Here is a 12,638-nt window from a genome sequence, read left to right on the forward strand (position 1 = left end):
GTTTGGGGCAGAACGTCCAGAGGCTTGGGAGGACGCAGAAGCCGCATCTCCACAGGGATGGATAGCACCACTGCGGGCCCTTAGGAAAACAGATGCCTTCAGCATGTGGATTTGGCACAGCGACAGACCAAATCGCTGGGACGCAGCTCATCAGGCACAAACAGTGCCGGCAGTTGGCCTGGGATGGAAAAACCTCTCCAGCCTCATAAACGTTCGCGTGATTCCACGTGTCTGTTTCACCTTACTCTAGATTCCTAACATACCACAGGCTAAAAAAAACCAGTAGGAGATGCAAAGAAAAAGCGCTCTTCCCTCCTCCCCTCTCAGGTAGTGCCTCTCAGCAGCCCACAAGACACAAGCCCCAACAGGACCAGACCCTTGTCAACATATCCAGCAGATGCTTCTTAACACTGGGCTGTGGCAAACAGCTCCTCTCCCTGATCTAAAATGAACACATATAATACATTCAGTGTTGTCTCTTAAGGTATCAGAGACTTGCTATGCCTTCCCACACACATATATTGACACCTCCCCATTTCACTCGCCCCTGCCAACAGCCTTGAACTAGCTCCCATAGATGTTACGTTATCAACTCTAAACTGCAGTTGGAAAAAAAGGTGGTAATGCAAAGGAAGGAACAATTATCACTGTAACAGATGAGAAAAACCCCTATCCTCACTCACTTACGTAAATAAGCCTGCTTGGAAGAAAAATTCCAGGTGAAACAGCAAGGTGACAGAAGGTACCTCCTGTAGCAAGCGGTAACAGATGTTACATTTCCAAACTAATTCTGAATTACTTCCAGCATGATGATATTCCTTTGACATTACACAATAATAATAAGTTTTACAAGTAATCTGACATAATTTAGCCATCTTGAGTTGAGCACAGTTACTTATTCCCAGTCAGCAGGAAACCCCGTGGGGTCTGGTCTATGACCCAGCCAGGACTTTGAGAAGCAGCTTCATTGCAGCTCACGACTGTCCAACTTTCTGTGACTTCCAGCCTCCTCACCACCCACATTCAGCTGGGGCACACAGCGACAGACCAAGCTAAAATCACTGCACAGCACTCTTCCTTACCATCACCATCCACGACCAGCCCAATATCGCAACACCTCATCTCCTGCCTGCCCAACACACAAGTATTCCACAGCCTCAGCAGAGCCTCCCTACCGCCAGGACAAGGGATTTGCCGCAGCTACTCCCAGGTGGTACCCTACAATTCAGTTCAGCCTTCTAGAAACCTACACTAGATACGTTAATCCCATAGCTTTTGGCATAGAAACTTCGAGCATCATACGCAATACCTGGGCAAACAACAGGGTGGTTTTCCCTCCCCAGATACTTTCTACACAAAGTTTGTTCTGCCCCAGCACTGCAGCAAGAACCACACGTCTTCAAGCAAGATTTTGCTGCTTGTCTTTAGCTTTGTAAATTGAGCCTCAGGCTCTTAACAAATTCCCCAACTCCTACGTTGCTATAGGACCTAATACACTCAAAAAACACCCTTGACCACACTAACCTTGCAAATAACGTACTCCCAAGCCCTTCCTCCAAAAGAAACTAGCTTACTACATCATTTGTTTGCTTTATTGATGCTCCTGCTCTAATTTCCTCCTCTGCTACCCACGCCCACACCAGGTGCATCACATGCAGGAACCCCACCTGCAAGCTTTTCACACAGATTAGGTGGCAGTGGCAATACATTAAAAAGTCCTTTATAGGCCTTCCTTTCTGGAATTAACTAAAATGAAATGTTAAGTTAGGAAGTGCGTTAATGCGAATTTTTTTTTTTTTAAGAAGCTTGATTAGCCTGAATCAAAAAAGGTTATTTTGATAGCTATAGTCCAAGCACATAAAGCAGTTCATGTTTAATTTAAAATTTTGGTTTGGATTTACCAAGATTATTTGTTGAAGCTTAATCTTAAAATAAACCTAAGAATACTTTTAAAAATAGCTATTTGATTTATTAACATGTAAACACCTTCAGATATTTTAAAGAAAGAATATAATAATAATGCCAACTTAATTTTGGGTGACGGAAATACATCTCTTGATGTTTTAAAAAGTAACCATTATTTCAAAATAAACATCTGACACTTTCACAAGTTTGGGGGTTTTTTTCTTTCTCTGTTCATTCAAAAACAGATCTCTCAGTGCATGTTTTAAAATCATGATTTTTTTCAGCTGTGCTGCATTTTTGCTTTTAATAATGTTGCTTATGACCTGTTCTCCACTCCCACAAGAGCCTTGTATGAGAACTGGGTCTTCCTATGGCTTTTCAAAAGATTTACTGGTTGAGTATACATTTCATCCTCCCAGAAAGTACCCCAAAATAAGAACACAAAGGCTGCAATTTTTCTTTCTAAAAACATGTTTGGAATTAGGTACTTGCTGTGTTACTTCGCATGGTGCACCAAGCAACTGTGAAATGCTCATATGTGGCAGATGTTTTCAGGCGGTGGGGTAGAACGGTTCCACCAAAGGGACAGACAACGTGCTGGTTCTGATAAGGCACGGAACATAAAAGCAGGTCTCGATCCTCTCTAGCCAGCAGATATTTTGCTGTTAATCTGCAAGACCACAGCAGCAGATCATAACTCTATGTTTTAAAAGGAAACATCAAAATATACAGAAAAATACCAGTTGGAACTTTAAGAATGCTTTTGATTTTTTTCTTTCCCTGCAAAGTAAAATTAATTTTCAATAAAATCTGGGTATTTCCGTGCTATCCGTAGTAAGCAAGTGCTTGCCCCGTTCACTGTGCAGCTCATGATGAGGTTAGCAAGCAGCGCTGGGTGTTGCAGGCATCCGGGCAGTAGCAGCAAAGTGATACTACAAAGAACACAGATTACAAATAATAAATAAGACTTGCAAAATGTATGAGTACTTTAAAAAAATTTATTTCATTTGTAATGAAACAACTGAGTTCTGCTCAAATTTATACAGTCAGTGAAATAATCCTATAAAACGATTTTTCTAGGATGTTACAAGGCACATAAATTACCAAATATAAACATAGAAAAGTAGCCAAAAGAATGAACTAAGCCCCCATATGCTTTTAGCTATTTTTGAGGTGCATGAAGGATTTACAAGAATGTGAATCACTCTACTGACAGCGTAATGAATATCTCACATTTGGCATGACCAACAAAATTAAAAATAGGGGGAAGGAAAAGCTCAGATTCGAGAACAGTATAGTGATTTGTGACTTAGGAGGGACTAGCATCTCCTGAAGCTCCTCCTTGGGTCAAAGGGCTGTGCATCTTTTTTTATGGCTTCCCTTGGCAGGCTGCAGCCCAGCACCCCACCGGTCCCACTGACCACCTCTGCGGTCTGGAGGAGGAAGGGGCAACCGCTCAGCTTCCCCGTGCTTCTGTATCAGGCACCTCGGGAAAAAACAGGAAGGGTCTGCACACAGATCTAACGCTTAGCATTGTCTTTAGCTTGAAAGAAAAGAAGGTGGGGGTTGGTGGGAGTGGTGGTTGTTCTTGGGCTTTTTAAATTTTGTTTTAAAAGTAACTGCTTTGGGAAGTCGTTTGGCATGCAGTAAGTCTTTATGTTCTACTGGTTAAGAAAATCTTGCAACCCATAAAAATAGTCACTTTTTATTTCATTTTCAGAGGCAATACCAAATAATTTCCACAAATACTCATTTCCCACCTGCATATATATTTTTCAACTAGTCTAACAGTCAAGGATTCAATGAAATACGATTTTCATACAAATATAACGTATTGTGTATTTTATTCCATTAACAGGAACCACTCCTTTATGTAACTCTAAGTATACATTCACATATTAAAGAGTAATAATTTGGCTAAAAATATATGTCTATTTCTTATCTGATTGTAGTAATTAGCCTAGCAAGGGTAATTTGCTATAAAAGATACAGTACTAGAAATAAATAGTTCTACAATTCAAAGATCTTCAAAATGGGTTGCCATTTCCAGTCTGTCTTAAATTTTCCAAAGTCCTTTTAAAGCATAAACTAAATTTACTACACTGGAGAAAGTAATTTGGACCTAAGTACATAGAGTCCCAATCACATGAGAAGCTTATTTCACTTAATCTCCTTCTTGGTTTTGTAATGGGCAGAAACAACCAGATAATTGTCTGGATTCATGTCCCTGAGGGTTGGACTCTTGCTCTGGATTGGAGAGGTTTTCCCATCCACTCGGGAGATCTGCAACATTCGGCACGGGTCATGCTTCAGTAAGTAACCTGCAAATGTCTCCCATCCTCCTCCAACACGAACCATCACGTGTTTGTTGTGCAGCATCTGAAATTACACATAAAGGAGAAAAAAAAACAAAACACCAAAAAACTCTTGAGAGGGAACTATTGACTGGAAATCACTTTTTTTCTACTAGGAAAAACTGTGCTTACTTTAAAAGTCACAGACATATGTTAGTCTGCTTTACAATAAAAGGAAAGGAAAAGAAATAGTAGAATGGTTTTTATTTTAATAAATAAATTAAACCAACTGTAAGAAAATGAGATAGTAGTTAAAACTGAAGAGTTTCGTATTTTATTTAAACAACGCTACGTGGTTTTCTAGTCCTGTGGCACCAAGTGATCCTGTTCTTCATATGCTTACTATAAACGTTAGGGAACATGAATGGTTTTCAGATGAATTTTTTTAAAATATGTTAGTAAAGCCACCATTTTATACATCTTGAAGCTGTCTTTTCTTTATAGGATAGTGATCTATATGTAGCGAAGGGCAAACAACCAAAACAATCTCCTCTATCTCCTAAAATATATATTAAAAAAATCGTCACTTAAGAAACAATTTAGCATTGCTGACATACCTTCTAACTAAACTAGTCTAATGTTGTCATTACATTAGTCTAATGAGGGACATCAGAAATAACGTATCTGGAACTGTTTGGAGATACCTGAATTTATGCTGACTTGGGGAAAAAAATACAAGTCAAGTGCCCAGGCTCTTACTAGCGGGACGGCTCAGCACTTGCTGCCTTCATTCCAGAGCCACCGGGGCTTGACCTCCAAAGGAATCTCAGGTTGCGAGGAGTATCCAAGTGCCAAATGAGGTACCTATCTCTGATGTACGTCATCCAGATCCATGCTCATTTTTTGCCTAAACTCAAATAAACTTTTTCCCCGAGAACAAACGTAGCTTCGCCCATGTCTGAGCCTGTGAGCTCAGCTGGCAATTCCACTGTTTTCCTCCGGTTTCCCATGCAGAACAGTCAAATAAATACCAGCGAGGTATCATAAAGCAGCACATTCTATAGAAGCCACATTGTAAATCACACATTGAAAAGCGCTTTGATTAGTATGGCTCAGGAAATGCTAAACATCATTTAGCTGTAGTGCCAGAAATTAAAAATTGGCCCTGTAAAAGGCATGCTAGAAGATGTTTAACATAGTCTGGGTAATAACATTTGGATTTATGGCTGCGATGTGCATATGGGGTCTTCTACGTGTCCAAAACTCCCTCGAGGGCTAACAGTATTTGCAGTTGAGAGTTATGTGGCACATAAGCCTTTTGTAACATAGCACAATTTAGATTAGTGCACATAGCCTAGACAAGGAGAAAAAATCTCAAACAAAATCACAGATAATAAAAGGCAAAAATGTAGCTCTTAAATAAAAAACACCCAACCAACAAACACTGCATCTCAGCCTAAAAATAATGTTGATTGACTTGTTAGTTACACGAGGAGACAGACAGCTGGGGTGAAGAAAGCACGGAAAGCTGTTCAGCTTTCTAAAGTTTGAAAATCAGGGTAAGTTTATATGGAATCAAACTCTTTATTTCAATAAGCAACTGCACATGAAATCGTTTGAAAGTTTTCATTTAGAACATTTTAATGCAAGTCAATTATTATCCCTGCATTTGGGGTTTTATGTAAAACACATCACCCAAGCAGCTTCTGATTTACACCACTCAGGTACTCTGTTTTAATTAACCCCTCCCAGCTACTAAGATTGTGTTGTTGCTACGGGTTGTAGGAGCGTTAGCCTCTGCCCTAGCTATACACGAGCGAGGTTTTTCTCTAGATTTACGTGGGTGTGAAAGCAGAATCATAGTCCCATCTTCACCAATCACGCTTTTTGTCTCAAGCTTTGTATTTTAGCGTCAAAGACTTCACTTTGAACCGACAAGGGTATGATCAGCCTTCAGCGGGATGAGATTTGAATCATGTCTTTAGTCTGGGCAATACATCACGCAAGCAGCAAATGGTTGGTACGTCGAGTTTTAAAACTGCAGTTCAAACGGTGACACAGCTTTGAGACAACCGAGAATGGTATTTAGCAACTTTCTCCCCTTTGAATGCCTAAAAAAGCATTTGAGCAATGCCCCAAAAACTTCACATGAAAACATTTTAAGCCCAACCGGTCCACTACAACAGGGGATGCTGCTGTGGGAAGGAGTTAACTGTTGCTGAATTTCTGCTTCCACATATTGTCACAGAGGGGTTCATGTTCCAAGAGCAGTTAGTATCTGGACTTTTGATTAAGAGTTAGGAATGGAAAGTTAGCAGAAAGTATACTTGGCTCAGTTTCCCTTAGGGACTACTGTGCAGACAAATAAAACCTACTGCTGGTATGTTATTTCCTGATGCTCAGGTTAAAGGTACATCTTCTGTCTTTCCCCTCTTTTTTTCTTTCTCTTAGTATTACAATACTATTATAAAAATCACTGAATGCTTTTCTGTAGAGACCGAGTTTTCCTACATCCTAAATATAGTCTGTTCATGCTGTGCTGTGCCACAAAAGCACCATTTTACTTCTTCGGCCATATTTTGATGTTAGGAACACCAGCACTAATCCTGAATTCTGGATTGCTTCAGGTTCACTCAAGTATAAAAGATTTCTCACCAAGACAAGAAAACAAAAGAAAAGAAAAAAAAAAAAAAAGGGAAAAAACTTGCTGTACTTTGTAACTGATATAACTGAAAAGGCAGTTTTCCCCCTGACATCCTTCGGCTGAAGATGAAACTTTTGAGCTTTTATGATCCACCCAATTCAGCTTTTGCATTGCACGAGATTGCTGACAACAAAACAGTTGGATTCTACAATAATAAAGTTTATTAGTCAGTTATCGATGTAAATAAATTCCTGACATACATGTACTTTCACACTGCTATCCAGCCAGTTGAAACCGAGAAAACCCTTTCTGTAAAACAAAATCAAACATATGTTTACGATTGCTGTAACTCTTCATTATTTCAGTTGTGGCTGAGGCAGGGCTGTCACTAAAGCTGTTCCTTCTAGAATCTGTGTTTAAATTGAGTCTGTGGTGAAACAACCATATGAGAAAACAGATGACCAGACAATAGCATTGCAGAGGGAGAAATTCTGGATTGTTTGGGTATGCACTGAGGCTGTATGAAGAGATAACATGAAAAATAGTCAAAGTTCAGTGAACTAAGCTGTCATTGCCTAGGACTTTGGGCATCAAAAAAGAACCTTAGTCTAAACGGTTCTGGTTTTTACAGAAGTTGAGAGCGCTTTATGGCTTATTAAAGAGATGTGAGGCTGTATGTAAATATCTTAAGCTCATGTAAATGAGCATAGTTTTACTGACTTGAAAAAAAATCTCTTCTGTTTTATAGGAAATAAAAATCTAGCCCAATATTGTTATTCTTCAAATTATAACTTTCCTAAAGAACATTTCAGGCAGGGGTAGGGGATGCGGGAGGAAGAATTACACACCACGGATCTGATCCAAGCCCTGCAAAAGCCAACAGCAGGAGTCCCACCGTCTCGAAAGGCCCTTGGGCTGGGCTCCGGGAGCCAAAGGCAGCAACCTAAAGCACATCACGGCCTGGAGCGCATCGGTGTGATTTTAAACCAACTTCAGAAACAACGTAAGCAACATGCTAAGAGAATATTGACTATGAAATCCAAAGGTGTTTAAAAAAATAACACTGTGCATCACACCAGTGGCAGTACAAAGCAAATTTTGCACTACAGAAGTGAAATTTTAAAAGAGAAAGGGAACGGAACACATTTCAATTACTTTTGACTGAATATGGGCCACGTAGGCTCATCGTCATCAGTAGATATAACCCTTGTTTCTCATATCTTAGCATTTAGAGGACCTTCTTTGAAGGGTGTTGAGAACTGCATCATGAAATGGGTTTCTCAGAGCCCACTTCATCTAGATTTCATTCTCTACATTCATCTAGAATTCATCCTCTAGATGAACAGATTTTCACAATGACCCCAGACACATCAGAGGCCAACACTAAAGGAATCCCAGTGGTGTTAAGACTTGCCCAGGTTACTGCATCAGCCCGCTCCCCACAGCAAGCTGGAAGGTCTTGCCACCACCTCTGCCAGCTTCGAGACCCGAGGTGCATACAGGCTCCCACACGCCATGCTCTGACATTGCAGCTCTACTTTATGATTTTGCTTCAAACCTGGGTGATGCTATTTAGTAAACATTTTGCTCCAGCTTGTCTGTACCATTTATGTTGATGACCTACCCTCCTGTCTATCCAAAAAAAAAAAAAAAAAGGCTTTCTCAAACCTCAGCATTATTCATGAACCATTCTTAGTTAATAAAATGTGACAGCAGGACATAAAACTCAAACCAGGAATGAGATCCCTATCTGGGCTGTCCGTATGTCCCTGGGCCTGTACCTAGTACATGGTATTGTCAAGTAATGACAAATTATTCCACAGGGACATGGATGTTTTCATGGAGTAGGACATCTCTTCCATACAAGAGACTATGGTCTCTCCCAGCATCTTCCTAGCTGGGACCTGAAGAGCTTAGGAGAGAACTTGCAGCCTGTGGCTGTCTTTGTGGCTGACAGAAGGTGAAGAGTTCTTGGAATCTGGTGTGCACATCTATATCAAAGAGGAAAAATATTATCTGGGGACTTGAGGCACTATTGCTTCAGAGAACAAGGCTCGTGTCACCAAGCATCAACATTTTATTCCTTTTCATGACAACAACTTTTCATGGTCAAGCTCTAAAGCTAGCAAAATCAGTCCTCAAAATCTTCAGCAATTCCGAGGTCCTCTTGCGCGTGGCCACTGGAAATTCTCACATCTATTGTTTAATGTGGAGACAGGTCTAGCCTGGTGAGGCCCTGGGAAAGACTCCATCAAAGACTGGCAATGTGCAGAGAAGCCTGTCTAGCCGCATGCCTTCACAGAAGCTCGGGGGATATTAGTTCAACATCCCCAGCAATCACCAAAACACACAAAAGTTCGTGTTAACAGGTGATGTTAATAGCCCATTCAAACCGGTGATGACAGGGCGCTGGCCAAGAAGAGGACGCTGAGAACACGACACAGCGGGCCGTGACGACTGGTCTGATAAAGGTCTGACAATGAGTCTGCAGATGGGTTTAATTAAAAAAGACATTGAGGGAAACCTCACAGATGTGCAGTATGTATTGAGAGCGGCAGGGCTCTGCCGGGGCAAGCCTGCAGCAGGCTGGAGTTGGGACCCCTGCTCATTCCACGGAGGGTCTGAGGAGACCTGATGTCACCAAGGGCCTCGGCCAAAAGAAAAGGAGCTGCAGTGCTGCCCTGTGCATCACAGATAAGCAGCACTTCCTCGTGATGTTTAGCCATCTCATGCCTCTGGAACCACTAATGTTATCATATTATGATGACAGTTTACTTATTTCCCAGTCCATGCCCATGCAGTAAATGCAGTAGCAGGCAGTATTTACACCAAGTCTAAACACATTCAACTTGGGAAGTGAATTTTCAGAAACTTGTGGGTAACTGGTGCTGCAGTGGAATTTTTCTACTTCCCTGAGAATTCAGTGACCTGAAAACACCATCAAGAACATGCAATAGTCTCCTGATTCATTGCTACAAGCCACGATTACAGATGTTAAAAACACCTTGTGAGCAGAGATTACGCAACTTCATCCCTAGACTTAAGGTAAAATTTATAGCCAAATCCTGCACCACTATCAGATAAAACGCCAGTCAGGTTAGATTTAGATACATTCCTATTTTAAAAAGTTTACAGCCACTGTAGCACATATTTTATAAAAGGCATTGCTGCTGCTACGTACACAGGGTTCACCCTTACGGACACAAGGGATTGTAGGAGCAATTCCCAAGAGGATGTGGAATAAAATCAACTTCCAGCTGGAAAGCTAGAAAGCTTCCCTCCAACTCTTCTTTTTTCTTGGCTTTCATTCTCCTTTTGTCATTGGATTTGTGTGTGAGGTCTTCTTAGAGCAAAGTAAAACATAAAGCTTAGTTTAGACTTTTAAGAACTCATGTGCATAAGTGCACATCTAAGGAATTCTAATTAAACCTCAACTCTGCAAATCTGAAAAAGAGCAAATTATGTAGCCAATCCTAGAGATTAGTTATTCATCCACACTGAATTAATCTGCTTAGAGTATATTAATGTGTATTTTGACAGGCGCCAAGATATTAGTCCCTTCCAACCTGAGTTATCCTATGATCCAATTAAGGAAAACCCCTCAAAACTAATAAAATCTTTCCCCAACTGTAAAAAGAGGAAAAATGCACTCCTCATTTTTCCTTGTCATCCCTTGTTAAGTCGCATTTTGCCTCACCCCTCTCTTGATACAGGATTATACAAAACTGTTTTGGATTATGTCTACTAGTTTTAAAAGTTCCAAATGATACAACTGGTATCGCTCCAGTCATTACATATGGATTTGTTTAGGGACCTCCTCCGAGTTCCTCTGTTGTCATTCTCCAACCCCAATAAAGGAGCCTGCACTTCCCCTCTCTGCAGACACCATGATAATGACATGGAAAACTGACAGCTCGCTGGATTAACATCGCCCTCTCATTTTCAGGGATTTATATGCAGTAAATCACACTAAAGGAATCTCAATTAGCTGGAAAAAGCATGATAAAGATGCTCAGCTTGAAAAAAAAAAGATGTCAAGAGCATACGCTAAGTGCTTGTCACAATATTCCTAGCTGTGCTAGAGTTGGGGTTTATAACTAACACACTTTCTTAATTATAAAGCATTTTAACATTATCTCAAGCTGTATCAAAGGCATTAACAGGTACCCACTCAGTTTATCAAAAAAATCTCTTACACTATGTTGTATAAAAAAAGAATGGGATGGCATGATACTTTATAAACGATTCGTAAGCTTCACGGGTTCAAGTCTATATTCCCCAAAGAAATCACATGCAAACTTTCCTGGTTTTGTCTCAAATATATGTGGTGGAAAATAAACCAGAATGGAGGCATCCATCAGAATCCCTAGAACTCCATTTTGGGGCAGAATAACCTTTAATGCTTTGTGTCAAGTGGTATTTCTCACTGAACAAGGAGCTCAGCTTTCATGCAGAACCTAATAAAGTTCCCAGCCACTCCAGCAACGCCACCACGCTTACATTCTCTGTGTCTATTGACTGACACATGGGGTGGGGGGAACTGAAAGAAGTATTGACTTAAGTAGGTGATACAAAAAATGCTCATACACTGAAGCCTGACAGATTTTTCAGGTGAGGCAGCAATAGAGGTTTGCAACTATAGACCTTTTAAAGCATATATAGACCAGACCTTACACTACATATCGATCAGAAGCCGCCTATAATTCATTGAGTCTTTTTTTTCCAGTTTGCTTCAGACCAAAAGAACAAGCAGGCTTTGTGTATGCAAATAATAATAAAAGAAGACCTAAATGATCATTTGCACACGTAAAAACCGAAAAGGTAATTTAAGCATGAGAAGTATGAAACAAAAACTGGCAGGTATAAATATCTGCTTTTCTTGTCACTCAGTCAAACAAAATTCATTAGAGGACTACAGATTTATCTCTGCAGACAGGACTTTCATTTAGGAGGTCAGCCACAGTTAAGACAGGTTTTTAAAGTGTTTTTAAGCTCATCCTTATGTCTTTTGAAGTTAAAAACCACTAAGTGAGGCTTTCTGCAAAACTGAACCGAGTACTAATGTTCACACATCCTCCTAGGCAGGAACTGTCATTACGAGACTACTAAAGATAAAAGAAGGAATGTTAGGTGTGTAGTATATTATATACAGTGACATCTTTAAGACAAAGGCTGCCTTTTACTATGGCAAGATCCCGGACCTGTGCCTGCTGCCCAAAGGCAGCATCACACAACAAAGAAGCATTTAGGATACAATGACATATTTTGGTACCATTTTCCATGTTCAGTTCCTAACTGCTTCAGATACATTAATGGTGAGGAGGTTTCTTTCAGCAGTAAGAATGAGATAGTAGTATTAATTAATAATGTCCTCTATCACAGATCCTGTTGTATCTTCAAAAAAGACTTGATCCTAAAAAAAAAAAACCAACCACAAAACAAGCCACCTATCTTCAGATAAATTAAGACATAACGAGACACTCATAAGGTTTAGTGGGAGATCAACAGACACCTTAAACGGTCACTATCCTATGAAGGGAAAAATGTTTGAATTAAAATTGTGTTTTCGTTGACTTGTCTTTCTTCCCCAGACTTTTTTCAGTTTTCTATTACATAGTTGAACCTCAAAATTGAGGTAGAAATTCTTCAGGATTTGTAAAGTGATAGCAGCTTGTAGTATTATTATTACACAGGATAATATTATCTATTATATTATTATTATATAATGTTATTGTAGTATAGTATTAAATAGGTATTACCTATTGTTTCACACTTAAATCTATTAACAGATTTTG

The 12,638-nt window shown here is 40.0% G+C and overlaps 1 protein-coding gene across 5 annotated transcripts in view; it reads right to left on the bottom strand.

Annotated features, from left to right (window-relative positions):
- Nucleotides 1–2,885: 2,885 nt before the first annotated feature.
- The window catches only part of GAS2 (growth arrest specific 2), a 98,176-nt gene continuing 88,423 nt past the window's right edge, over nt 2,886–12,638 (bottom strand). For all 5 annotated transcript variants that reach the window (XM_055814351.1, XM_055814349.1, XM_055814352.1 and 2 more), the window contains exon 8: nt 2,886–4,284. In XM_055814351.1, the coding sequence (XP_055670326.1) occupies nt 4,066–4,284 (219 nt within the window). In that variant the 3' untranslated portion in view covers nt 2,886–4,065. The remainder of the gene's footprint in view (nt 4,285–12,638) is intronic.

Source organism: Falco peregrinus, chromosome 9, assembly GCF_023634155.1.
Source record: "Falco peregrinus isolate bFalPer1 chromosome 9, bFalPer1.pri, whole genome shotgun sequence".
Classification (NCBI taxonomy): domain Eukaryota; kingdom Metazoa; phylum Chordata; class Aves; order Falconiformes; family Falconidae; genus Falco; species Falco peregrinus.